Below are 27,682 nucleotides of genomic sequence, written 5' to 3'. Positions count from 1 at the left end.
TTAAAAAAGGAAAAATTAGTTCTGATAATTCAACTTGTAACCAACATTTTACAGTCCCTTGGCAGACAGTTGTATGTGTAGCTCCAGCTCATAGTACAAATCTGGGGCAAATTCAGCTGTTTGGCTGCTGCAATGGTACCTGCTCAGTGCTGCCTGCACAGCGCTAGCCATGGGTCCATGCACTGCTCCRTGCAACCCATTCACCCCACGGGACCCCCAGGCACAGAAACTGCAGATGGGATGTGTGCAAAGGCACCACACCATAATGCCAAGGCTACAGCCAGTGATTAGGTTCCAGTCTTTAAACTCAGGAAAACTCTGCTTAATATTATCTTCCGATTTGTTTAATATAAGAATGAAGGGGGGCAAAAACTGTGCTTTTGCAAGAACACAGACGCATAATTACTTTATGATCTTTGCTGAGCAGTTGAGTAAATATCCAAAAATGATGCCTGCAGATGGGTGAGGCTATGGAGAGGTGTGTTTTGGTGCTGCATAAAACCAGTTCTGAGATGCCAGGAGGGTAGTGAACTGGAAGTGTTGTGTGGCAAAGTAGGCACCYGGGACTCGTCTACTGAGAGAGGAGTGCAGCTACTGTCTGTGTAGCATTAGGTCTTTMCTGGTTTGCTAGTCTTGCAAGTGGCAGCAGTTTGAAGCGGTTGGATTTTTGTCTTGCATCAAATTTTTGTATTTTTGATTTAGTTCCAACTTTGTTAAGGTTTCACTCTGAGAAAAGTAGTATCACATTGAAAAAAAAGGGAGCAGTATGAGAAATGAGCTAATTGTATTAACTGTACTATATCATTGTAATGATATATCACACAAGCAGGCCAGAGAAACTTTGAAAGAGATTAAGTGCACTTGTGTACAGGGCCTATGTATTTTTTATTAAAAACAAAACAAAATAAGGGTATTATCATTGTATTATTGAGATTTATTAGTTTATACTGTTTATATATATATATATATGTATATATATATTATTGTTTATACAGTTTTATTAGATCCCTTAAAAAAAAAGTACCTTAAGAGTCTAGAGAGAGAAAAAAAAAAAGCAGTCTCAGTTGCTTCTACTAATGAAGCACCTTATTTACTATACTGTCTTGCAATGGTAGTTACACTGACTCTTCTTGTTTTAATTGTCAAGTGAAGCTTGTACTCTGTCCATGTCTCTTTCTGTCATCACCTTTTCATGGATCACCTTTTCATGGACAAATTTGTCTTATTGGAACTGTCTGGCAGACATGTCCTAGTGTATAACCTTTGCAACGTGAGAGAGATGCTCTCCAGTTTGCTTGAAGACCTGTCATAGCAGGTAGAGTGGTTAGGAAGACTGCACACTGCTAGCTTAAATATTCAAATAAAAGAGTGCCTTGGCAGCAGGAAGCATCACTTTTTAGTTTATCAGGATATAATCATATTCATTGTTGTCTTCAGAGCTGGTGATKGTTTGCTTGTTCTTAGGCATGTTGACAATTGCATATTCTGTCTGATCATTGGTATTAACCACAGAGGATTCACGTTTTGCATTGTGGATGACAGTAGAATACCACAGCTCGCTGGCATTAACATAATCTTTTCCCTCAAGATGTTCCTGATAGAGTGAAAGAGAGAGAGAGAGAGAGAGAGTGAGAGAGGGAGACAGAGCAGCTTTAACACGTTTATATCCTATTGCTGAAGAAGCTTGCAATGTGAGCATATGTGGTAGTCTACATAGTCTGTGCACTCATACAGCAGGGTTAGTTGGTGCACCATAGTACTAGAACCGTTTGCAAAGCTATGGTCATTTCATTATTGTGCAGATTGCAGCTGGACACGCAGAAGCATCCAACAGCGCCTGCATGCTGTGTGTGGATGGGGGCCGGAGGGCCTCACCCAGCTCTGAGGTTGGTCCTGGTAAGCGTTAGGCTGTGTGATGGCAGGCTCATCTCCACACACGCAAAGGGGCACAGAGGGACAATGGCAGGCTGGGGAACCAGAATAATCCCCTGCCCTGGCTCCACYTGGGCCTGGCACAGGAGAGCAGTGGGTCCCCTTGGCCAAGTGTGAGACCCATCCAAGAGCCATGAGAGTGGCTCTGCGGGGCATCTGACAGATCAAGGGGGTCACTGCCTAGGAGTTTGGGACTGTGGGGCCTGGACTGAGATACATTTGTGTGTGTGCRTCTCTCTGAGGAAGGCAATGGGGCAGAGCAAAGGACCAGTCAGCTACTGGACAGACCAAGCACTTAAGCCAACCTGCTGAGGGGAWCCACATGGTATATATGTATATATTTCCTCTAATGGACCTTTCTAGTTCCACCATTTCTGCTCTTGCCCCCTTTGATTTTAACTAGAAAGGGAAAYGTCTGTTTTACATGCCCTTAAGCCATCATGCTCTTCTGCCATACAAAGATGAAGGCACAAGATGTGCTTCAGAGCTGGCTGTATTTAAAGACTATTCAAGTATTACTTGTGGGTCGAGAGAGACACACTCGAAGGCAATGCCCTTCCTACAGGGAACTTGCCCACTGTGTCAGCTTACGCTTTTGGACACCTGGAGATACACATTCAGACTAGCTCATTCAAACCTAACTTATATGTGAATCCTTCAAACATCATCTCTGAGTCTGACTTTGAAGGGAAGGAAGCCAAGACTTGTATAACTTGAGGCCAGAGAACCAGATACATGCCAAGCTGGGGGTAATGTGACTGCAAAGGACCTGTGCCTCAAGGGGGACCCAGAGATGGCTAACTCCTTCCCTGCCAGGCCCTCATCTAATGCACTCCTTGAAAATAGAGGGTGCAGAGGGAAGAGCCATCAATGAAAGATAAGATAAGCTTCTGTGGGTAAATACCATCCTAATCCTGTTTAAACTTGTCCCTCCTTCCACCTCTTCAACATTTTTGTTAACGTGCTTTGGATAAGTGTGCATCTAAATAGGTAGAAGGATGACTCAYTAATCTCAAAGGACAACATGAACTGATTAAGTACTGGAAGCCAGAAGTTAAAAATGCCCTGATGCTCTTGATCTTGTTTGGAAGAGTAGTGATGTTTTTTTAAGTGGGAGCCGCTGAGTTCATGCTGCCATTTGTAGCTACCTTTCATGCTCTAAAGTGGAACAGAGGTCTCTGCTCCATGGGCAACAACCTCAAGGGATTCACCTTCATTTTTCAGGTCTAGAAGTGAAAGATGGTTGTTAGAACATGGTTTCTGCAGAATCTGTTTCCCAGCATAAACAAACTATTATTTGGTTTATTTGGATTCTGTTTGCTGTAAAAGACCTCCTGACTGTGAGGAAACTGTGATCTTGAAAATAATTACTGAGTTTTTGAGTTGAAGCTTTAAAAATTTCAGGATTTAGAAATTTTAGAATTTCTRAGCAGTAGCACAGCTAGGGTAGACTTGCCTAAGAAAAGGAATTTCCTCTCTGTCCGCAGAGGTGAGGCTCTCCCAGACCTAGTCACTGCCTGGGATTGCAGAGAAGGGGGCGGCAGCAGCCTCGCTCCTGCTGTGCTTAGGAAACCAGCACAGGTTCAGCTTCRTGAGTCACAGGCTCCCAGCTCACCAAGTGAGGACTGGAGTTCCTCCTGTCCATTCCAACGCCTGTCCCCAAGCCTTACTCACAGGACAAAAGTGGCTACTTTTTCCAGAGTGCTTGTAGTCTACAGATTGTTTGAAAGACCGTTATCATYGCCTTTCTCTGGCCAGTGGAGAAACGGAAGTGCAGAAGCAGCAGGTGACTTGTCCCACAGGCTGATGGTGCAGGAGGAGCGAGGCTGCAGATGCTTGAGTTTCACTGAGTCTTTCGTTTTTGTAAGTCCAGTTTAATGCTTGGGAGGAAGGGCTCTCATATCGGATGAAAGATCTTCCCAAGACTGTTCTCAGATCACACTCTGAGGTTTTTGTGTGGGATTAAAAACTCAAAACTAGACAGCTATTTGGCAGGTTCTCCATTTTAGCTCCACCCCCTCCTCTTCTCTTCTCCTACTGCCCACCCACAGTCACATGTCCAAATGATGAGCTCATTTAATCACATCTTTTTGTGTCATCTTGCCCACCTTCTTCAAAATTTTCTGTTAAGCACCCACCTAACTGCAGGGCATCAACTTTTGGGTTAAGGAGGTCATTTTTGAAAAAAAAATATTGGGGCTGCTAAATGGCAATGCTTTGTTCTGCTCTACGTTRGCCTTCTGAGGATGATTCATGACTGGTGATTTAAGAGGCAGCTTCCCTTACCCTCTGCTAAAATTAACTAGCTTCATAGCAAAGGTAGCAAACCACAGGTACTCAGCTGCAGTCTCTCAGAGCCAGGAGTATTAACACAAATGAATGACTACATGAGACTGTGACACACGTCACTTGAAAAGTGGATGCTTCCCCTCCGTTGATACTCCTTGCCTTCAGGATGATAACTTTGGGCAGATGGGTAGGACATACACCAAGGGATGGTTAGYTCATAAATTACCTCAGTATACCTTATAAGCACTCCTGAATCTGACCCCAAAGCAGTGAGGTAAGGTGGATTGGGCAATGAGCCAATAGCTCCAGTGTTTCCTATGTGTCTTCTCCAGTAGTATAACCATTTGATCCATTCTGATTTATAAGAAACTAAATATTGCCATGGCTGTACATGTTCTGAGGCTTTTTTTCTCCATCCAGAGGCAGTAAAATGTTGGAAGGAGAAACCTTATTCTGTTCCAGCAAGGATTTAGCCATTTATTAAGTCATCTGTTRCTTTTTACAGTGGAAAGATTAACAAAAACCTTTTAAGCTTCCAAACATTAAAACTCTCTTTATCTTTAAACTGAAGACTGCTTTTATTACTAAAGCTGGTTGGTAATGCCCCAGTTAAATATATATATACATATATACATATATACATACATATATATATATATATATATATATATAAAGCATGTCATGTTGAAACAGAAACTTTTTGCTGAAACATGTGAGTTTTAATGAAACTGTGTTCAAGATAGGTTACTCCGGCTAGGAGAAAGCCGAGAACAGAAGGGAATGGGGGTGGGGGGAAGGAAGGATAGCCCTGCAGCCATAAATGCTATGGCCCTATGGCTGGGTACACTCTTCAGGACACGTTCATGAGGTCCAAGTCCCTGAGCTGTTTGATTTTTTTCAGTCTGTGAAACCAGGAGTGAGTGTTGCAGCTTGCTCTGTGAGTGGCTGCTCTAGAGCAGGGCTGCATCTCATTGTTCCTGTTTATATAAATAATTACTTGATACATAGACTTGAACATTTTTTTCTGCCTCCCAGTAAATGGCTGTTGTCTGTTMTGAGGGAACATGACGGATACTGTGTTTTTCTAACTCACAGATAAGTCTTGGGCCCAGTCTCCCAGGAGAGCTGCAAAAGCATGAACTTTTTAATCATTACCTCGACAGTTCTGGGTGAGTATCTGTAGGTCTGTGCTGGAGAAAGAGAAAGTAAATATGTGATTGCYGTTTTTTTGATACAGCTACAGAATACAAGCAAATACTAGCTGAGAGATAGAGRAGAGAGGTGGGGACTGATAAATACCAACAGGAACAAATAGGACTTTTGTGTGGCACAGGATTTACTCAGACTTARCTACAGATTCAGCACAGGCTCTGGAAAATCATGAACTAGTGAGAGCCACCTTACTTACTTTCCATGTGGGCATGTCTTTTTCTCCGGAGGCAGATGCACATTTTCCACCTAGAGTATGGCAATAAGGGCAAGTGGGTTAGGTCTGGCACTGATAAAGCCACATGCTTGGCCTAGAGCCAGGTGCCCTCAGCCATGTGGGTAGCTGGCTCTTACTTTTCCTCAACCCAGAAGGGACATGTTGCTTCACCCAACTCTCCTTGCTTRGCCCTCTCTGCCTTTCCTTTTGGCTGCCAGTAAGGTGAAAGGCAGCATGGCCTGGTGTCTATGGTGGGGAGGCACTGGGACGCTGCCTGTGCGACCTGAGACTGTGCAAAGGGAGGAGAGGCACGGACCAGGTCTATCATCTGCACGGGTGGGTTGATGACAGGGACGAATCAGGAGCTACCAGCCAAGGCAGAGGCACTTAGCCATTCACATGAGTGCAGCCTCTGTCCCCGGGGGAAGGCGGCAGCATCTCAGCAAGGCTTGTAGCTTCAAGGAGGAATCACCTGGTCTGGACTTGCTGGTGGGAAATAGCAACAGGTGGGCGAGCGGGCGCTAAAGGCTGAGAAGCGACATGGGAGCAAGGGTGATGAGAGGCGGCTCCGACGACAGCTTAGTCAAGGCAAAACCCACTGTTGGGTTTTGGGGACCCCCCTCCCCTTGCCTTGCATCCCAAGTGGATGTTGAGCCATCTGCATGGCCGGCTTGGCCACTGCCGCCCTTACCTGCAGGGTGGCAGCGCGGGAACGGGCAGCTTGAAGCTCCTGCAAAAGAGGGAAACGCCGTCGTGGGCCGGTCGAGGGAGGCAGCGAGCGGCCAGCAGCCAAATTGCCAGCGCTGATTGCTGATTTTCCCAGAACCTGAGCAGGTGGCCTCTAGACATCGTTTTCCAGTTGCTTTTTTTATCCACTGAAAATATTTAGATGTTACTGCCAACTTGTTTCCTTTATAAAACCCTCTAGTCTTCTCAATTAAAAATATATATATRYACAGCCATTTGAAACCATTTAGTAATTTTTAGGTAAGGGCATTTCAATATTTGACTTTAAAACTGTTTCAAACGGTCCTCCAAGGACAAAAAGAAAAAAAAAAGTGCGGGGGGGGTCTGAAATAAAAAAATAGCTTAGCAGAAACAAGATTTTTTTTTTCTTGGTCCAACAAATTATTTTATTGAACATATTTAAAATAAAATGGGCTACGGCCAAGGACCAACCAGTTCCATCTGCCCCCCAAAATATTTGTGTAGTTCTACCAACTGGCGTGTCTAAGTGAAATTAATAGGAACAGAAATAAAGTAGCTGTGTAACACAAAAAATGTGTATAAGCATGACTGCAAAGCAACAACTGATAGACAGTCCAGTTCTAGAGAGATCTAATCTCTGGTAGTCAAAATAATCTTTGTTTCAAGTGAAAGACTACGTACAGGGTTAAGCACTGAAATAATTATTTGGGGTTTTAAAGAACCCTTAAATTATGTCTGGACTATTCTATTACCAGGTTTGCTTGTAGTAAGAGCAAGGCTCACTGGAGCATGCACTATTGCTTATCATTTATGGTTTGAGTTTGTAAAATGCTTTTGGAGTACTCCACAAATTACTGCAAAAACTACCACATTTTGCAATGTGGTATTTATGTTTAAGTGTCAAAGTTCTATATGGGCTAAAAATGTAAATTTTTATGTAAAGCTGCCAGGTCATATTAAACTAGGAAATGCTCCTGAGCACTCAACTTGCTTGTGCATTTGCATTATGAGACAGTCTCTAATTGCATATTTGCATGTTACTTCTCTTTCCCAGGACTYGAGGTAAATAGGTAATGATACCATTCTTTGCCTCTGCTTATACTCTCCTCACTAAATTGGTGCTCCTAGGTCTTATTTATTTCATGTACTACCAAAATCCAGCAATTAGCACAAAATAAGTCCTTTCTGGACGTGTGTCTAATGTTCTTATCAGAGTAGCAGAAGGTTCCACAAATATTAATGAACTGAACTTCCAACCTCCCRTTCGGAGGGAGGACTTTTAGTTCTCTTTTGTTGCAGCTGGGAACAAAGATAAAGCTAATCTTACCTCATTCCAGATGGCCTTCCTGGGTTTCTGTGAATTTTATATAACATTTTGACCACCTCTAGCTTAGCAGGAGATGTTAATGTGAACAATTCACACAATTAGRTCTTAGATGTCTTACGACAACACTATTAAAATAAACTATTCATGGTATATGTAATTTACATTAGGAATATATCATAACTGCCAGATGTCATAAGTTTTCATGTATTTTTATTTTTTCATCATCTATTTATTCATCCTTTTCTTGCCTATGGTCAGCTGCTTCCGATTTTTCTGCCCTTCCCTCAGAAAGGAGAGTGGTACAGGCCTTTAGGCTTAGATTGCTCTTCTCCTGAATTGTCAGAAGGTAAGCACCCTATGTTTCTGTAGTAAATTAGAACACTAAACTGCTGCATGCCCCTTAGACAAATCCTTCTGATTTATTCAGTAATGTGGACTCCTGTGGGAAAATACGCTGTGTGTTCTGATAATTCTGATAATGTCTCAGCATCTGTATCATATTTCGTCCACACTGGCTGTGTTGAGCCATRTGCCTAGTTAGAGAACACGAGACTGATTTGCTTGTGGCTGCAGATCATTTCTTTTAGCAAGCAATTACAAGTATGGCTCTATCAATGAAAGTGCTGGGAAAGAGTTCTGGCCAGCAACCTCAAAAGAGGGGAAATGTGTGGGTTTTTTTTAATTATTTAATTTTTAATAGATTAAATTAYAAAAAGAAAAACAAAACTGGAACTTATTTCCTTTGTTTTTAGAAGCATGTCATTGCCCTTTGTAGAGAAGCTGGATGTACTGCATCTATGAGTACGGCATCTACGCTGCATCTATGAACTCCAGAGGCTGTTAAACACAGGAAGTGGTCAAGYCAAATATAGAAATACAGCTGAAAAGTAATCTTTCCAAACTGAAAGGATGAAGTGGCAGGCTTGGGGATATATAGGTGGAAGAGAAGCGGGTCAAGAAATTAAATGCAGAGAAGGCGGTGGGCTCGCTGGATAACCTGTGTGATCTGAAATCTTGCAGCTCCAGGCTGCTAAATTTTCTCTCAGCAGCTGCAGTACCAAGCCGTCTGCTAATAAGAGCTGCGGATTGTTCTAGGACTCCCGTGCACCCCTGAGATGAAGGTGGCCTTCTGCCCAATTCGCCTGCAGCCGTACCTGCCAAAGTGCCAGGAGCCGAGGTGGCGGCCATCCTTCCCCTCCCCAAAGGAGGTTTTCCCCGGTGGAGGCTGCAGGAGGCAGCTGGTAAGGCTTCCCYCGCCTSCYGCCGCGGGCACGTATCCAGCGAGYGGAGACTGTAARGGTCAGTTCCAGCCTTGCTGACCCRTGGTAGGACATGACAGTGCTAGCTGTCCGGAGAGGGCCTTCRGTGGGGAGCCACGGCASCTCTTCTCTCTATCTAATTTGCTTTCCCTCCATGAGAGGTCACTGCTCCAGAAATAGCTTTGCTCCTACCTGACAAGATAGACCCACCACCTCTGACACAAAACAGCCAAACCCTCCTGAAAACCCATGCAAGCAAGCAAAAAAAGCCCCATCKTTCTTTGGTATGTTGCTGCTTTGCCAATGAAGCGCGGTGTCCCACCGCTTCTGCGCTTTGCCCAATAACTTGCACTACCCTTGCGCCCTCTCCTCTAGGAGCCAAGGGACAGCAGCAGCCGTGGCTTGGCCTGACCTACTCCAGGGCTGGTTCACCAGCAGCTGCTGAGCAGGGCACCAAACCGCTCAATTTTGCCAGTCAGACTTAGTGGAGGGAGAATTTGAGGTTCTTGCTGGCTGCTGATTTGCACAAGCCTTTTTGGAGCTTCCTTATTATCCACAGGTGATTTTCTGCTTTATTTTTTCCAGCTCTGGCTGAAASTACTCAGGAGAGATGCTGGCATCTGGACAGGGTGATTATATGAGCTTGCTTCCTTATGAATTTGAGTTTTTAACAATATAAGCTGTGAACGCTGGATTGAAATGCTTAGAGGAGGATTTTTTGAAAGTCGTTAGATGCCTAGCTTCTCACATAGCAGTCAGAGGTGCTTTGGGAAAGCTTGCTCATCAGCCTTAGTGCCATTGCTACTGACTGCATGAGGTGCAGCCTACCAAGCACCTTCAAGAGCGTAGGACCACGTTAGCTCGGGCAGGCAGACTACTGTGAAATGCATATAAACTCTAACTTCAGTGCCATAGCTTGAACTTTTCCTTTAGCCTGAATGGGAGCCTGTCGTGGGCTTTGGAGCAGATGAGTCTTAGCTGTCACTGTCTGTCATCCAGGCTGATGATGACTAAAGCTGGTGGCAGAAAAGCACAGCAGCCCTTGCTGGGATGAACTTCAGTGGCTCCTTTACTAGAATGCTGAGTCAGTGCACATGAATGCATGTTTTCTGCAAAAAATCCCTTGTCATTTCTCTGTCTCTCTGAACTTCTCCAAGTTCTGTGATTTTTTTTTTTTTGTAAATATACAGATTTATCAGCAATCAGGAGGTGCTGACTGAGAAGTGACATGCTCCGTAAAACTCCTTGTGAACTAACAGCCAGCTGGAGTGGGAGAGATACTGGTTGTGAATACTTTCTGTCCTGAGCAAGACAGAAAAAGCAACTAGCTAATGTTTTCCCCATGTTACCTCTTGCTGGCAGTTGTTTGGCATCAGAAGAGCTTGTGAAARTGAGGAAAATAATATGTGGAGCTGCATGAGTGCAGGGTGCAACAAGCACCATGCCAGTGCCTCCTCCCCCTTGGGTGRACCTTCATCCTCTCCCCTTTGATAAGGAAATGGGCTTCACTGGCCCCACCAGTAGCTAGTATGAAAAAAAATCTGCATTATGAAAATTGTATTTGCAGTGTCCTGATTCGTGCTGCCAGAAAGCCGTTGGGAATGTTTTCAAAAGCAGCAGAAGCCCCATCCAGAGAAGTGACATAGGCACTCAGAAAAAGGGAGATTCAGCAAGGATAGGAGCTAACAGCCTGGGGCTGAGATCCAGCAGGCATGTGAGCTTATTAGCGCTCCTCGCTGCCACTGACCACACAGGTTAGGACCTACTGACTTTACATGGATTTTGTTGGCTTGACTCAAACTGCTTCTTGAGATCAAGACTTTATGTTTTGGGGACTGTTGTGCCTTCCCTTTGAGGCTGGGCAAGGTGATTACTCCCTAGTCCCTTGGCTGAAAAACTGTAGGGAGCTTAGGAGGTACACTGTCTTTGGAAATAAACAGAACATTTAATTTTGGCAACCAAACGGTTCATTAGTGCTCCTTAAAACAGGGAAACTGTCAGTCTGACTACCTGGATGTTGCGTAACTTTTTCCTTTGATCTACTGAGAACACTGTGGGAAATAGAAGGGATTTTCCTCTAAGAGACTCCATGAGCCATCAAAGAAGGCATCTGTCCACATAGTGGTATTTTTAAGTGTTTGCTTGGAGAAGTGTTGCTAGAGAGCCCTTGGAAGTGCCAAGATACAGATCAAGAGCTTGGAGAGTATTTTGCAGAAGTGATGCTGCAAAATGAATACCCAGAGGAAGTAATGACGAAAGGTGCTGCATATCTAGGTGGGAGAAGCATCCGGTGGCTGCTACACTGCGGTGTCGTGCAACCTTTCCTGCATGTCCCRTGCAGCCTGTTTGGGTGGGATAAACCCAGAAATATCCCAGTGGCTTATATTTTATCTGGATAAAAGGGCAATATTTCTAATCTAGTTTACCTCCTTTTCTATGGGTGACATCATTAATGAAGGGTCCTCGCTGTGCCGAATAGTTGTGAACTGTTTTGGAAACCCTCACCTCAAGGGAGGGCAGCAATGGCAGATTGGTGGCTGTGGCAGAGCAGCAGCTTAGCTGACCYCTGGCAACACGAGAAGTCTCTGCACCGAGCACCAAAAACAACCTGCTTGTCTTGTATGGTGCTTCCCAGGTAGCCTCCTCTGCCTTCACACCTCCTGAGCAAACCATTGAATACACATTTGTATGTAAATACAGTATATTTATATATGTACTATATACACTGCATAAATAAATGTTAAAAATACAATCTATTTCTCTACAGCATGCGTAAAAGGCTGTCCTGATGAGACATGGTGCAACAGGTAGGAGATTGCAAGGTGAACTTTTAGATACAGTTTTCCTGTCCTGAAACCATTTGTTCTCTGCTCCTTGTATTCCTCACCCATAATACCCTTACCCACTTCACAAGCTTTCAGCATTGAAAATCTGCGGATAAAATCACCCCCATAAAAATCATCTTGAGGCAATAATCTCTAACATATTAAGAACTATATTGTTCATCTTAATTTGCTTAGCAAAACTTCCTTTGTCCAATCAACCAGACTGCTCGTGCTTCCTTATGTTGTCCCTTAAGGTTGACCCAGTTACAGGTGTCATTCGTTCCTATTTTTAATAAAATCTCTCTCTTAGCCCGGTTCTTTAATAACTAAGAACAAAATGATACRGAACCTACCTTGGTAGGCAGTTTCCCATCCTTCCACTAGATCTCTGTGCCTTGGGGTGGCTAGTTTTGGTGTGCTTTCCCTGCTGTTTGAATTGCTTTCTCTACTGGATGTGTTAGAGAATGGAASTCAGTGACCGAACAGGCTGCTTATCTCTTGCACTGCGCATGCATGCAGCACCCAGATATTATGCACCAACAAAAAGATCTTCACCACAGACAATCACTTGACGAGTGGGGGCAGAAACAGGAAGAGAGGAGGAATGGATGAGAGATGCCGCTTCCTGCGCTGCCGAAGCGAGCAACAYCGTGCTCGCGGCCTCCACCGCGAGCCCTGTGCCTTGCCACTGGGGCTCCCTCTAGGAGCCTGAGGGCCACCTGGGGTGCCTCCAGTGAGAGCGAACCACACGCCCTGGCCAGCTTGCTCTTCTGAGAAATGRTGTGACAAACCTAACGTTAAAAAACAGAGCTTTAAAAATGCCAGTAAAGCATCGCTTTTGCTATTGAATCTTTCCAAAACAATTCATTTTCATTTTCTCCCCCTCTTTTCTTCTTTTCTTTCTGTTTCCTTTTTCTTCCTCATGAGCTAGAAGAAAGACTAAGAAGAGAACTAGAAATGCACTTTGCGCAATGATGGTTCAGGGAATAAGAGCATTTCAATTAACCCATTGCTATTACAGTACCTTGCTGAAAGATCTCTGTAAGACTCAGGTGTTTGTAGCAATTTTGTCCAAAACTCGGCGGTGAGGAGGAGYAGCTGGTTTACCAAACACTGCATTCTTCCTATTGAGCGTCACACACCATAGGCTGTCTGTTGGTAACTTGTGGTTTTTGTAGCTAGACATACTCCACCCCGAACTAGGTGTGAGCCAAACAGCCCTCYCGCTCCTTTCCCTGCTGTGCTTGCCACATGGTCCCACAGCAGACTTCAGTGCTGACAGCTGTGATTTGCAGTCCTTCACGTTGGGTGATGGCAGTGCGATAGCGCGGGTGGAGGTGGGGGTTCAGTTTGGGGAGAGTTCATGGATCCAACATTTGAGTCGAGCRTGACCGGGGATAAACAGCCGTGGCTGCATGCAAGCTACAGCTGTGACAGCTCTTCTAAAACTTCAGCACAGATGTGAAACTTTCCCTCTAATGCTGCCCTGGTGACCGGAGCTGGCTCCTGACGCAGCCCACGGCCAGGGCAGCAGGCTCAGCGTGCTTCACCCAGTGCGCTGTCGCTCTCCAGGTCCAGCAGGGACCTAGAGGGATTTGCTGTGCCTTGCAGCTTGTGCTTGCCTTACTTGTTGGCATGTTTTAAAGCACCAGATCTGTTCAATTGCATTCAACATGCAGCTTGCCAGTAGTAGTAGTAGGGACTATCGCTAGCACCTGCTACCAGCATTGGTGTACTAACCTCCAAATTCAGCAGTGTTTTTTCTATTTACGGGCAATCCTTAAAGAGATGCCCCAGAAAGGCTCTGAGACAGTAGGTAACTACCTGCTTGTTAACCTGGATTTCGATGGTAAAAAGAAAAACGTTTTTGCCTGTGTGAGCAGAAGCTATGGTTGTTTCTGACTGGTTTTTGTCAGTAACACTTTCCAGAAAATCACTCCTGTTGATTTGTCGATGTCATTAGTCACTTAGGTCATGTGGAAATGTTCTCATTTAGTGACTCTATGCAGTTAATTTTTTTACATCTCTCTCTTTTGAATTACTCAGGACTGGAGAGAGTGTCTCAGAGCATTAGAAAGAGAAAGGAAAGAAGGGGAGGAATCTTTCTTCGATGTGAATCAAAGTATTTTTCAAACAAGGGTTGCAGAACTATCTTCTGCCTAATTATTTCCAAGTTTTCGTTGTGTTTTGGAAAATGCCTTAAGCTCAGGCCATTCTTTGCAGGTATGAAAAGTGAAGTTGCTGCGCAGTTGCAGTAAGAGAGAGCAGGGGATGTGACTAACGTGATTAAAAAGCAGGGGAGGATGTCTGCAGTCCACCCGACGTCTATGTAAAGATGAACAGATCAGGAAATGCTTACCTAAACGCACTTGAAGATATGCGTGCTAAGTGGAAAAAAGTGATATTGTTAATGACCAGGCCCTATATTCCTGCCTGGCCTGTGTTTAAAGCAATTAATCAGGTTTTAAAAATCATGTGACGGATGTGTGCTGGTTGTCRTTACCTAGCGTCTTGCTTGTCGCCTCCTGTGCTGTGCTAGTGAAACACTGCTGATGTTACCAGTCCAGCTGGTGGTGGGGCAAGGCTGAATCCTGAGCCCRGCCCCTGGGAGAAGGGCGATCGGAAAGAGATGCCGCAGGCACCAGATACAGGCAGCTACACGCTGGAGCTGCGGCTGTGGCTGGGGTCCCAGTAGCACCAGCAGCTGCCAGCAGGGAGGAGAAGAGGCTGGAAGGAGCAGCCAGCGTGTATGGCTCTTAATCGCCAYGTGGCCGATGCTGGGAGCGATCGAAAGAGAGTGTCTTTCTAGCCGCACAAGCTGTCTCCATCCTTTGCTGGGATGCTGCGAAGTCTRAATGATGTTTGCTGTTTGTCTGCACAAGCTGCATGCAGGTTTTCAAGGTTGTTTGGAAAGACTTGGAAGATTAGGATGTGTTTTGCAGAAAATAAAATAGTTAAAGCTGACAAGGACATTTCCTATAAATAAATAAACTGGACTTTTTTTTTTTTTTTTTTTTTTTTTTTTTTTTTTAACAAAGTGCAATTCCTTTAATGATCACTAAGTTTTGAGGTTCAGCTACGACGACTGCATTAGAAGTATCTGAAAGTTTATGGAATTTTTTTTTTGTTAATATTTTATTTTAAAAACAAAACTTTAGTAATAGTAATAAGTGTAATAGTGTTAACATGAGTACACCAGCAAAGCTTGGAACAAATCCTCACATCCCCATAAAAGTCCTTCTCGCCCTGCTAGGAAGCTGTGGTGCATGAGGATGTAGCTTCAGAAAACCTTCCCTGCTTTTTCCTGTTTTGAAAATTCAGAAAGGCTGTGTGTGTGTGAGTGGGTCTGAAAATTTCATGCATGTTATGATTTGGGCCTGCTGGCTTCCTTAATGTATTTTCATGATTCAAGATTGATTTGCGCGGTAATTCAAATAAAAAGAAAATATTTTAAAATGCAATCATGCTCATTTGGGGCTACAAAAATGTAAGCCACTTAATGAGATAACAGAAACCTGAACGTTAGTTTACCAGYAAAAGTTTGAATAGCAAATGAGGTCTGGCTGGCTGCTTGCCCCGGGAGCGGTGYGTGAGCCACCTGCCGGCTGAGATTGCATTGCTCTCAGCGCTGTCATCAGCAGCTGGCAGAAAAAGAGAAACACAGACCATGACAAAGCAGAAAGGCACAAAAATAATGACTCACAGTAGCTGTACAAGTGGATTTCTGTATCATCTCAGGTGAGGATGCTTACTTGCGCCTGGGGGACAGGTGTGCCTGAGGGACCATCCCAAGGTCTTCTGGYGGGTGGTTTGGGCTGTAGGCAAAGCCTGAAGGGCAGACACTGGGCTAGGGAAGGAGCGTGGACCCGCTGAGACCAGCGGAGCTGAGGGGAGAACAGGGAACATCAGTGCTCTGATTTTTCCCTGAAACAGTGTATGGCCTAAGCCTTGGGTTCAGCACTTTGTTTGCTYGGTCTTGTTGTTCTGGGGGAAGTCAGGTATAGGCAAATAGCAGCATCAGCAGTTCCTGGGTCTCCATCGATTTATGTGTGGGGGACAAACCCCTAACTTGGGGCCTCTGATTTACATATAAGTTAAATGTCCAGGATATTTGTACTGCTCACATTAATATGGGTATTCCCCAAGCGCTCTTTTCCCCGTCCCCATCCCCAGAAAGGAAGGGACTAGCTCAGGTCAGCCTTGGCACTGACTTTCCTCTTCCCCGTGCTCAGTTCCCTTGCGTGCGCTTCTTTTTGGAGGTTTGACCATCACCCAGACACGTACAGCCTGGGTCAGCCTGGCTGGACTGAGGCTTACAGACAGACAGGTGCTGGGTGCTCAGGCTATTTAGAAATCCTGGTTTTTAGTGAAGCACTTGCAAAACCCCTAACCTTGCGAAGAAAAGCATTTCTGAAAAATCCAGCCTTATAAACCTTTGTTCCCATCTGTCTAGTGGCCTGCCTGGAAAATCTTCAGTTTCTTACTCTGACATTTGTTATTACATCCCCCCAAATTTTTATTATTCAGCTCGGTGCCTGAGGGGCAGGAAGAGTTTACGAGATACTTCTTACCGTACATGATGTGAGCAGGAATGTCCCTAGAGTAAGAGCAAAGAGTATAAAAAAAGGGAAGTAGCCTCTCAATGGGCCAGTTGCTTGCTTGTCTTGCTGAGCTCGGAGCTAAAATGATAGTCGCCTGCCTTCTCTCTGCGGTCTGGACTGCTGTGTCAGGTAACTTTCCTTTATTATTACTATTTTTTTTACCCCCTTTGGTAGAGCAGGTGCCATAGACCTCAGCTGGCAACAAGGTCTTGTCAGCATGCTGAATCACTGCTCTTCGCTGCAGTCCCATCTTCACACTTCCCAGTCAAGGTGAAACCAAGGGTGACAGACCACTTTGGGCCCTTCTGGCCATRCACACAACTGCCCTCTTCTTATGGGCATTTGAACATTTCACTGCTGACTTAACTTACAGCACCTGTGTTTAATCAACCGTCTGTGTATTTATAAGCTGCAGCTGCAGGGAGAGCAGGTCATAAGTGAGCTATGTCAGGCAGTTTAGACATGCCCTGGGTGGACAACTGTACCTGCTGTAGTGTGCTACAGACAACCTCATCTGTCTTTAAAAATTGCAAAGATAGCTGGCTTCCTTGTAAATTGAGTGATACGTTTTCAGTGTTGCATCTGTCCCGGCTGATAACTCCGTTCCCGTGCTGCTGCATGCACTGGTATATACAAATAAACTTTAAAAATTGTCATCCTAAGAGCAGCAATACCCTGGATCTGAGCTGATGCACCTGGGAGCACCTGTCTGCCTCGTCTGGCCCTTAAATAGTTTTTCCAYATTTGTCTAGGAATTGCAAGAGAARAGTGKTTTTYTTTCTTTTCCCTGGAGATCTTTAATGTCATGGTGTTTATGCTATGAAAGGTGTATTATACTTCTTGCTCTTGCTGATTGTCARCACGATTTTGGTCTGTGGATCTTCAGAAAGGGCTCTGCTGTTTCTGTGGACTGGAGTCCAAAATAAGAGAGCAGAAGCGTTCTGCCATGCTCCTCTCGAGCTAGTTTTTTCCTTCGTTTCTTGTTCTGTTTTCAGTCTCCAATAARTGCATGGGGGTGGTATATAGTGACATGGGCAAAAATTTTTAGCTGATTTACCAATTCGGTTGAACCATGCCACGAGAGTGCTCACAAATCAGTAACGCGCTGGTGTCTGTATGTTCGGTAGCACGGCTGAATATTTAGGGGCCTTTTCTGTGGTTCCTGGTGAGCGAGTAGCCTTAGCAGAGAGACCTCGGCTGCTGCTGGCGCYGGAGCTGCCCTTCTGCACGGCTGGCGAAACATTTCGAGTGAAGCGGGGTGAGAGATGTCGCGTCCAGTGAAATTCTCAGGGGAATTCTTGCAGGTTGCGTTTTTATTGTTCCCTGGAAGCCTTCTGGAGCTGCTGGCGCAAGCGATTGAAGGTAGCGGTGGTGGGGACACCTGTGCAGGGTGCCTTATGGGAGGGTGAAAGAAGAGTCTGAGTGTGGTGTCCTCTTCTCCCCCAGGCTCTGTGGAGGTGATGAACAGAAAGGCCCAGTCGGTCCAGGCAGGTGGAAACGTTACTTTTTCATGTCGGTTGATCACGAATGAAGATGTGCTACAAGTGACCTGGCAGAAGGAAGTGGAAGGGGTAGATGACAATATAGCAACGTACAGTACCATAAACGGCCAAAAGATTGCGAAGAACTACAGCAGCTATGTGAGCTTTGCCCACAGTGGGCTACAAGCCTCGGCCATCTTCCTTCAGGGAGTCACTTTCCAAGATGAGGGATGCTACAAGTGCATCTTCAACACGTTTCCCTCTGGGGCTGTCACTGGCAGGATGTGTCTCCAGGTTTACGGTGAGGCATTGTAATCGCGTACGGGGTGAGATCTTTCTGAAGACCAAACCATTCCCCCCCTCCCACCAGGGAAAAACCTTCCCTGGCCACCGGTTGCATTGCTAAACCTCTGTGGGAAATCACTCAGTTTCCTCTCTGGCTCTCCCTCCTTCACTGATTTTATCTCTGATGGGAAAGCAGTGTTTAGCAGTTCTTTAATTTTCTTCCTCTTTAAGTCAACAACAGCTAGATCCAAAAGCTGACATTTAATAYGCAGCTTCCTCAGAGCTGCTGGCTCTGTGTCGTACCGATAGCTGTCCTGCTGCAAACGTGAACCTGATGCTCTTCTTCTTCTTCTGACTATTGCTTCTGTGCTCCTAAGCAAGTAAATTAAGCATTTTTTATTACTCTGCCTTCAGTCTTACATATGAGGTGTCAAAAGGTAGAGTAGCGTACATGTAACTAACATATCAGAAATTGATTCTGAAACAATAGTAAACTTGGCAATAAATAGATCAGGTTCAAGATATGGATGTAAAAAAAAAAAAAGCTGAAATACAGTGTAGCTGCTGGGCTTTGCCACATGAATATATTGGGCAGATCAGTATCAATTAGCTTGAACAGTATAAATTAGCTTGAAGAAGAGGTTGTCCCAYGTGGAAAATATGAGTGTGTCTGGGACCTGCCACTGATGGTATGATTCCTGCAGAGAATTTTGTTTATCGTTCATACCTGGTCTTTCTGCTGATAAACACACACACAAATACTCATACACATACTGATGTGCTAGGAGCCTCACGCGCAGAAAACCTCTGGAGCCTGGCTTGCAGGGGAAAGATGACTTAAGTTGTAGCAGAAAGGAGGGGGAAATGTGAAGGAAAAGTAAGTCTGAAACAGAGGTTCCTTTTTCCCCTTCTTGGGGAAGTTCCTTCAGCAGAAGAGAGAAATTAGCAGAAGAAAGTTACTCAATATTTTAGATATTAAGAGGAAAGTGCTCTTAGGAAAAATCCAACCTTGACTCACTCAGAGGGTAAATGCTGAGTTATACATTACGGGAAAATATAGAAGGACTTTGCAGAAAGATACTTTTCTTGTTTATCCTATGAATCTAAACATAGCGCTAGATGTCTTTGTTTTCTTTTGCTTTGTTTACCAAAGTGGGGGAAGTATTGCCCAAAATCACCTGTGATTCGTCCCTTAGCAGATCTCCACTCCTGAAAAACGCTTTTCTGCTAATACGCAAGTGCTTGTGAGCATCTCTTCCTGCTTCTCAGACAAAAATGCAGCGACTGAGAAGTGTTTTGCTTCTCTAACTGGTAGGCACGAGCCCGCTGCTCCCATGGTGGTTTTCCCATTCTCGGAGCCCAGGCTCGCTGGCCACCTGCAGGCGTGCCAGCTCACGGGCCAGGTCATCATGGCATCCCTGAAACGTGCTTTATCAAACACGTCCTAGGGCGTCAGCATAAATAAACTAAATGYATGGCGAAACGAGTGGCCATGGGACTCACTGGCTGCAGTGACCTAAGGCTCAGTAATTTAGAGCAAGGAGAGGAAGCCAGTTTACGGCTGAAAATGAAACGATGGCATCTGTTTGCCCTCTAGAGGGAACTACCAGGGAGTTTACAGGCTGGTTATTGCCCGATTACAGCAGCCTTTGCAAGAGGGGTGTTCCAGGGTGGGTGCCGTAGCTGCACGGCGGCCAAGGGGAAGTGAAACCGTGCTGGGAACAGGGCAGAGCACCATGAAAAAATACAAGTACGGACTAGTAGGATTTCAGACATGTCTGGCTGAAAATAGAAAAGTGGAGAAGAGGCAGTCTTCTGCCCTGTAACCTTTAACCAAAACTATTTCCGAAGAGAATGTTTTCATGTGTGCGTGGTGGATTTCTTTTGAACTGTATGCTCCTCTCCCTCCTCAGTTTTGCCCTATTTTGCTGCCCTTTGGTGCCAAACAAGGATCTATGGAGGAGGATGAGAATGAAGCCCCAAAAGGGAGAGAGTAGGCAGGTGCTGGAGAGAAGGGRATGAGTCATTTGAAGATGGCCTAATCTTGCTGAGTCAAAATACTCTTTAAGATTTTGCTGGCATTTCTTCAGCTACTTCCTGTTTGGATATAGATAGCTCCAGCTGCTTGGAAGTCTACAGGATAGTGGAGAAGTGTCATCGCTATTTTTTAAGGATGAAAACTGAGGCACAGAGTTGCTTATTAATGCTCATTTAATTGAAAAGGAATTTCTGTAATCACTAGATATATTGTAATTTTTCAAACTTTTTATCAGTTTCTCYGAGATCAGGGTCAAGTCTTTCAACGTAAAGAACTCACCATCATCTGACAGCCCCCCCCCCACTAACAGAAGGGCATTACAGATAATCAAAGCACATAATTCACTAGAAAGCCACTTTTTCAAATACTTGGGAACACTCATGGCTCAAGTTTGGGAACATTTACGTTACTGCTTTGTAGGCTCTACTGATGCAAGTACTTGAGYACAAGATCTCTTGCAGGTACATTCGCACTGGAAATAAATATTTTGGTGTAAGTCAAAAGAAGCAGTTCTGCAACTGCATGCATCAGCACGAGGCACATGCTAACWCTCGGTTTGGCAGGACTACTATAAAAGCAAGTAGTAATAGATTTTGTCTGTGCATCTATTACAGACACGTAATAAGGGGAAGATCAACTGATGATTGTTCCCCAGGGTCTAATGTGGGAAGGCAGAGGACTGCTTTGTGAGAATAACAGTGAATTTGGAAGGCAGCTGTTTCTACCAGGATATGATGCTGTGCAATTTTCATCATCTTCCTCTGTGCTGATAGTGCCTTTGTTAGCCAAAGCTCACCTTATTTGAATCGRTTGATTGGAAATTGCCAGACTGGAGCAATGATACGAATCTGCAGCCTCTGTTTTTTTAACGCTGATGTTCCAGTAAAGCCCTCTCACCAGAAACATTTGTGAGAGTTTTCCTTTACTGTTTTTGGATGTTGCTCCCTAATATTTGATTTTAATGGTATTGGAGGAGGTGTTATTTTTATGCATCTCGTGAGTGAAAGAAGAAGTTCAGAGATCATTTATTAAGCAAAATATAAACTGTTTGTGACACTTGTCCTTTCCCACAGGGGAGATTTTGAAAGATTCCCTCTGAAATCCCCCCTAAACACTTTTCTTATTGTTTTCAGAGCAACACTAGTGGATTCCACCAACTCTATTTGTGGGGTAATGCTGGGTTTCTGTCTGAGGGTGAGTCAAGAGATGAGAAATAGCCACTTCATTCTTTCAAGCAGGCACAACTATAGTAAATAAATGAGATATAGACATTAAAAAAGCAAAACCGCTAGTACAGAATTTCTATCCTCTTGCTTGGAAGATCCATGCAGTTTTGTGAGGGATATATGGAATTGTATGAGGAGGTGTAGGTGCCCTTGTGCAACGGGCATATACTTTTTTTCCCCCTTGAACAGACTCATTTGGTATCTTCTGCATCTCTTTCATTTGTAAATCCTCATTTACCTGCCCAAAATGAAAAAAACGTTTTTTTTCTTAAGAAGGGTAAACAGAAAATGCATGGTTTTTGTTTAAAAGCAGGATTGCTAAATGATAGTGATATGTTTGTTAGTGTTGTGGCAATAACTAATTCCAGCATAAACATTGGGCAGACTATATCACAATTGTTGGTTTTTGCTTTGTTAATAATAACACTTGCAAATATTATTACTATATACTATATACAGTAATTGATAKTTTTTTAATCTCAGGGCATTCCTATTAACTCAAACTTGAACAAAATCTGTATTTACAAGATTAAATAAAGAATACTTTCAGAAACAGGCACCTAAAAGTAGAGTAGTCTTTGGACCCCTGCACCATCAATCAACACCTACATTGAAGTACCTGGCAAGCTGGGCAAGCTGCCATATGGAAACCTGCAGATAGTGTTCCCACATAGAGTTATCTGCCTGTATAAATCTTGGCCTGAGTAACCTGAACTAAACAGACCATCTTTGAGCAGGAGCTTGCACTAGATGGCCTCCAGAGGTCCCTTCAAACCTAAGTTAGTCCATGRTTTTTTATGGCTGAGAAATAAATAGGTGATTTTTCACATGTGCGGAGCATCCCTTGATGGTATCAGCGGCTGCCACATGCTCACTCTTAGAAAAATCCAGCCACTTGGCTAAATTTCAACACACATTTTCATGCTGAGAATTCTTTCTACTGCAACTCTCATATTTTAATAATTGGAAAATTGTAAGGCTCAGGCACTTTGTCCATTGTCCTGTTGCCCACTAAGGATCCTGCTATATCAAATGCCCAAAGACTTCACTCAAGCACCATGCACTTGGTCTTACTACTTTCCCTAGTGAACAGCATTGTACAACCTCGGCATCCTTGCATGCTGTTCTGCTTCCTTGCAAATACAATGTGCTTTGTATTTCAAAGTCATCTCTACTACTAACAAATATCAATAAAAATGCAGAGGGAGAGTTTATCTGCTAACATCCGAATACGAGCAACACAATTGTTAGATATAAGGACAGGTAGGCAGAAACAAAAGAAAACCCCACTGTCATGCTTCRGCTCGGCTCCAAAGCATTGGTCTTACTCTCTCTTGTTCTCTCTCTGTGCTTTATTCACTTGACATGTTCTACCCAGCCTTGCAACTGGGAGCCAGTGATATAAACAGTAATCAAAAAGCAGGCTTTATGCAAGTGAGCAAGCAAGAATGATGCCTGTGGTTCATCCTACCTGCTCATTAAGACTAAATATGTCTGCATCCCAAAATCTTTGAGAGTGAGGAGGAGTTTGGAACAAATGATCTCTAAATAAGCTTTGAGGGATACTATGACACCTTCAAAAACCAATGTTAGGAAAAAAAAAAAAAAAAGATGCAATGCACAAAACCTCTACAAGTGGAGTCCTGTGGTGTAACCAGAGGATGAATTTAGTCCTGTAGTGCTCAAATCATCTCAAATAGCAATAAAGCTAATCATAAAGATAAATTTAAGGGATAAGAACAAGAATTCAGTGCAACTATTCAGTCCTTTCAGACAGAGGAGGACATGTAGTTTCATGGTTGCTTTTTAATTATCCAGTATCACCACTCCTCGGTTGAGATGCTCCAGTTTAGTTTTGATTTGAACCATGCATGCTTCTATTCTTGTGTTCTGTTTTTGCCAAATTCTTCATTTTCAGGACTGAAACTCGATGACTTTCACACTCATTTGTCACTTCCAGGGTTTTGATGAGCAGGAAATAAGATGAGACACCAAAGGCATCTTTTCTCCCTGTTCCTTGCTCAAATGTAAGCAGAAAGCAATGGATTTTATCGCTTTGTATTTTACAGCCATATTGGACCACAAAGTGGAAGCTAAGCTTCTCCTCAGTCCRGACAAAGCCAAGAATGATGACAAAATGGTGGAGATCAGCTGCTCAGCAACAGGGAAGCCAGCTCCAAAAATCACTTGGTGGCTTCCCAGTGCCCTGCAGCAGAAACCAAGAGAGTACCACATAARAGTCAGCAACCAGACCGTGACCGTCATCAGCAATTTCACCCTCACCCACTCCAAAATCCTCCAGGAGTATCCTGTTGCGTGTGTGATCCAACATCCATCTCTAAACGTGACCCTGTTCCTGCCCACAGACAGCCTGATGCAGGGTCAGTATGAAAGTGTGTGCAGGTGCACCRCGCTCCTTGCTCGACACAGGGTGATGAAAGGGAAATGCCTCCTGGGTTAGACTGCGGGAAAACATCTAAAAGTTTGAAGGCCAAGTCTGGAAGGGACCTTGAAGAATGGCAGGAGGGAAGGTGCCAGGGAGCCAGAGCAGCCAGAGGCATTGGCATTAGTTTGGAGCAGCATGTGGTGCCTGCTGAGTAACCCACATACCATGATGTGTCCCTAGCCCCTGAAGGCTCTGTTGAGGACTCAGCAGTCTTCCTGTGCCATTTAGCCTGACATGTAGATACGACATGCCAGCCCTAAGTAACCTGACAGGTGTGAGCACTGTGTGCCTGACCATGGCATCAGGTCCTCCGATCACAGGTCTGCTGGCCATGTTTCTTGTATACAAGCTGATACGGACTTCCAGTGCCAACACTGGGACTTTCTACCCTATGGGATTAGCTAAGGGATGTCTGAAACTGAGGGTTTTCTTCTTTCTGCACAAATCCATCAGAGCACCCACTACTTTCCCMACAGGTCAGGATGCAGCCGTTGTGCCAGCCCTTGCCATCACAGCTGGGGTGTTAGTTCCTCTGATCTCCCTCCTTCTCTTTGGATTCCTCTTCTGCCACTACCTGAGGCAGCTGCATGATTCAGAGGGACATCGAGCCGGGCCCTGCTGGGTAAGTTTGTGTGTCCTCACCTCCATGTGCACATGCCAAGAGACCCCCAGGYCATTTTGCAGCTTGGCCACGGTGGCACTGGGAACAGGGGCTCACAGAGGCTCGGCTCCCACTGGGCACCACCAGGCTTCATGGCATGCCGAAACAGGTCCTGCATCGCTCAGGCTGGGTTTCCTGCAGGGAGAGAGGGATGAAGCCAGTAGCCGCAGAGCTCACTCCGTCCCAAGAGGCACACCGTCTCATCCGGCGGGTTAGCAGTGCTTTGAGAAGTGGAAACTTTAACTTGTTCAGTGAGGCCACCAGCCAGACCTTCAGCGGGTTGTACATGCCCGAAAGTGGAAACAACTAGAAAATGTTTACTTTATTAATGATTAGACACTCTGTGGAGGAAGCTTTGCTCTGTTACTATGTTTATATAGATACTAACTAGGCAAATAGCGGCCATACCACTACGCTGTTCCTCAGCAGCTTTTAAAATAACCTGCACACAGCAGAGTCACGTGCAGCTGGCTGAGGAAGCAGCTTCAAGGAAGTGTCTCAAGTAGAAAAGCAATCTTTCGAAGAAGAGCATGGAGCATGCTTCCATGTGGAAAACCCACAGCAGCGCGTCACAACTTCTGTCATCAGTTGATTCACAAGATTAAAGTGTCACTAGTTCTCCGGCAGTGAGTCTCCTCTAGAGCATGGGAAAGTACAACATTTTTTTTTTCTCTTAGCAATGCTCAGGATGAAAAAAAMCAGCACGTGTGTGAACTTGTGGTGTGTAGGAAAGGATGCAAATTCAAGAAGGTGAAAACTGAGCAAGATACCATAATTTCAAACAGAGAATCACATGCTGGTTTTGTGCTGCAGGCTCCTCCACCTCATTACAGAACATAGTTAATGATGCTTCCACACTTTGGATGAGTGCTTTGGAGTTAAAAATAATAATAATAATAATAAAGCRATGGCATGTGAATATGATGTGTTCCTTCCACAGATGCCATTTCTGTAGGACCAAGMTGGTTGCCATTGATGAGGCTGCAAGGGGAAAAATTTAGTCTATCATCCTCTAGCACAAGCAGAAGCAAGGCACCACTTAGTAATGCACACCACCTGGATCTTTATTCTAGCACTTAAAACCGATGTATATTAAAATAAAAAAAATCTCTTCTGTTACAGRTCCTTCCTGTATGCACCAAGGACAAGTGTGGAAAGGATAAAGTTATTGGCAAGCAAGCTCCAGCTGAACCCTCCACCTCTGGTGCGCCTTTGAATACGTGAATACCTGCAGGAGGTATTTGTGTGAGAGAAATATTTTATGATGACACCTTGGACTTTGAAGCAAACCTACTGCGATTTTACACCTGAAAAATACAAAAACGAGAGGGTATTTTAATATGTATTTATTTATTTATTGTCATACCATAATATTCCGTTTTGTATTAAAAAAAGCTGTAAAGTATTCATCTGAGACTCTAAGACAACTGGCTGTATGGCTCTGCATAATGAATCTTTTGCTTTGCATTTGGATTTTTTTTTTTTTTTTTTTTTTTTTAGCGCTACATTTATTCCTTACAGCCAGGAGTCACTTCCACTAGCCTTTTCTAGAAAGCTATTTCAAAGCAAAGGGGGAAATTGGAGATTTCCTTTCTCCCCTGTTCTCTGCGCTTTCCCCTGCCGCCGGCTTACCTTTCCCACCCYGTGGCGGCTGCCTTCCCTCTCCCCCTCTCCAAGGGGCTGCCTTTTCCCTGCCACAGGCCCTGGGAGGCAGAGGAAGGCGAAATCTGGGGTTAGCAAAGGCCAGACCTTGCCATGCAATGGGAAGGGGTTTTTGGAGCAAAGATAGAAGGCACAAAACTGGCAAGAAACTGCTCCTGAGCCGAGGAAAGTTGCGGGGATTATGTATTGCCGTTATTTATGCACTGATCACCTGGTCTAGGCAAAAGCAGGGTCTGAAGCCGAGAAAACACATGTTTGTGTGTGCATTTAGGTGGTTTGTTTTACGACACAGCTAAATGTTGACTCGTGAAAGGCCTGTGGTGGTTTCTGCTTGCAAGAAKCTTCATAGAGACAGAGATTGAACGAGAGAGGAAGATGCAGTGGCTACCAGGTGCAGTACCAGACAGATAGACAGCATGTTCCTATATGTCTTTTGTAGTATTAGAAATGAAATCCAGAATRTTCACTGATACACAGCTGATACATGTATTTGCCTACATATAGTACACTGTCAGCTACTAAAATCCAGTGCTATAAAATGCTGTATGCTAATGCTATTGAGGTTGGCTTCATGTAGTAAAGAAATGCTGGTGGTCATCTAGATTAGTTATAATTAACTGGCTGTTAATTGAAAAAAAAAGCATGAAAAAGATATAAACCACCTTTCAGAGAGCAAACAAATGTGACTGAGAGGATGAGAAATTTTTGCTATGGGTAAATAGCACCTTAACTGTTGCTCAGAGTTTTATTTTTCTTTCTGATTACTTCATGTTTGCCTGTCAAATTACCTCTGTGAACAGTTTGGCAGTGATTCTTTTGGGGATCATATATCAGGTGAGATTATYCATGTATTCAGTATTTATTTTAAGAAATATTTTCTATGCTACAAAACATTGCAAAGTTTGAATAGGTCTTGAGAAGCAAAAATAAAACTAGTACGAAATTCAAATGAAATGGACTGCTCTATTTTCTTGCTGTAATGTGAACGATGTGAAGCAATTAAACTTCATAAGTAAGTCAAAGCAGAGTGTTCTGAGCTGGTATTGCCATCAAAAAACAACAACCACCACCACCATCTGTGGTTAAAAGTATGGTTTTTAATCTGCATCCACACGGTGACTGGAATTCCCAGCTYGCTGCGGGCCATGGTCAGCAGTGGTGCCTTACGCAGTGCCTCGTCCCAGCAGCTTTCTCTGCGAAGCCTGGCCAAGGAGGGAGTTATGGAGTGGGGAGAATAAAAGGTGGGGAGGAAGGGAAATACCTTTAGAGCAGTCTGGGTGATGTTTAGCAACCGTTTCCCAGCAGTACATAAAAGAAAGCTAAGGATCAACTCAGACGGAGCGTTCCTCCATCTGTGTAGGCCAGTAACCAAGCCAAAGGTAGGTGCTCCCTGTTGTGCTTTATTTTGTATTTCTTGCCTTTCCTTGAGGCTGGCCCGAAAGTGGGAGCACCGGGCCTCCCGCTTGCCTCTTGTGGAGTAAAACTGGTGCCAGATAGCACAAACGGGATCAGTTAG

General features: G+C 44.3%; 1 protein-coding gene across 1 annotated transcript in view; it reads left to right on the top strand.

The window, feature by feature from the left end:
• The window catches only part of CUNH3orf52 (chromosome unknown C3orf52 homolog), a 37,124-nt gene extending 11,396 nt beyond the window's left edge, over positions 1 to 25,728 (top strand). Inside the window, exons 6-9 of the mRNA XM_085304909.1 lie at positions 17,814 to 18,149; positions 23,467 to 23,778; positions 24,320 to 24,465; positions 25,627 to 25,728. Of these exons, the coding sequence (XP_085161035.1) occupies positions 17,814 to 18,149; positions 23,467 to 23,778; positions 24,320 to 24,465; positions 25,627 to 25,728 (896 nt within the window). The remainder of the gene's footprint in view (positions 1 to 17,813; positions 18,150 to 23,466; positions 23,779 to 24,319; positions 24,466 to 25,626) is intronic.
• The last annotated feature ends 1,954 nt before the right edge of the window (positions 25,729 to 27,682 follow it).

Source organism: Rhea americana, unplaced genomic scaffold, assembly GCF_003343005.1.
Source record: "Rhea americana isolate MKP2758 unplaced genomic scaffold, rheAme1 scaffold_213, whole genome shotgun sequence".
NCBI classification, from domain to species: Eukaryota; Metazoa; Chordata; class Aves; order Rheiformes; family Rheidae; genus Rhea; species Rhea americana.
This window is presented reverse-complemented; position numbering and strand designations above follow the sequence as displayed.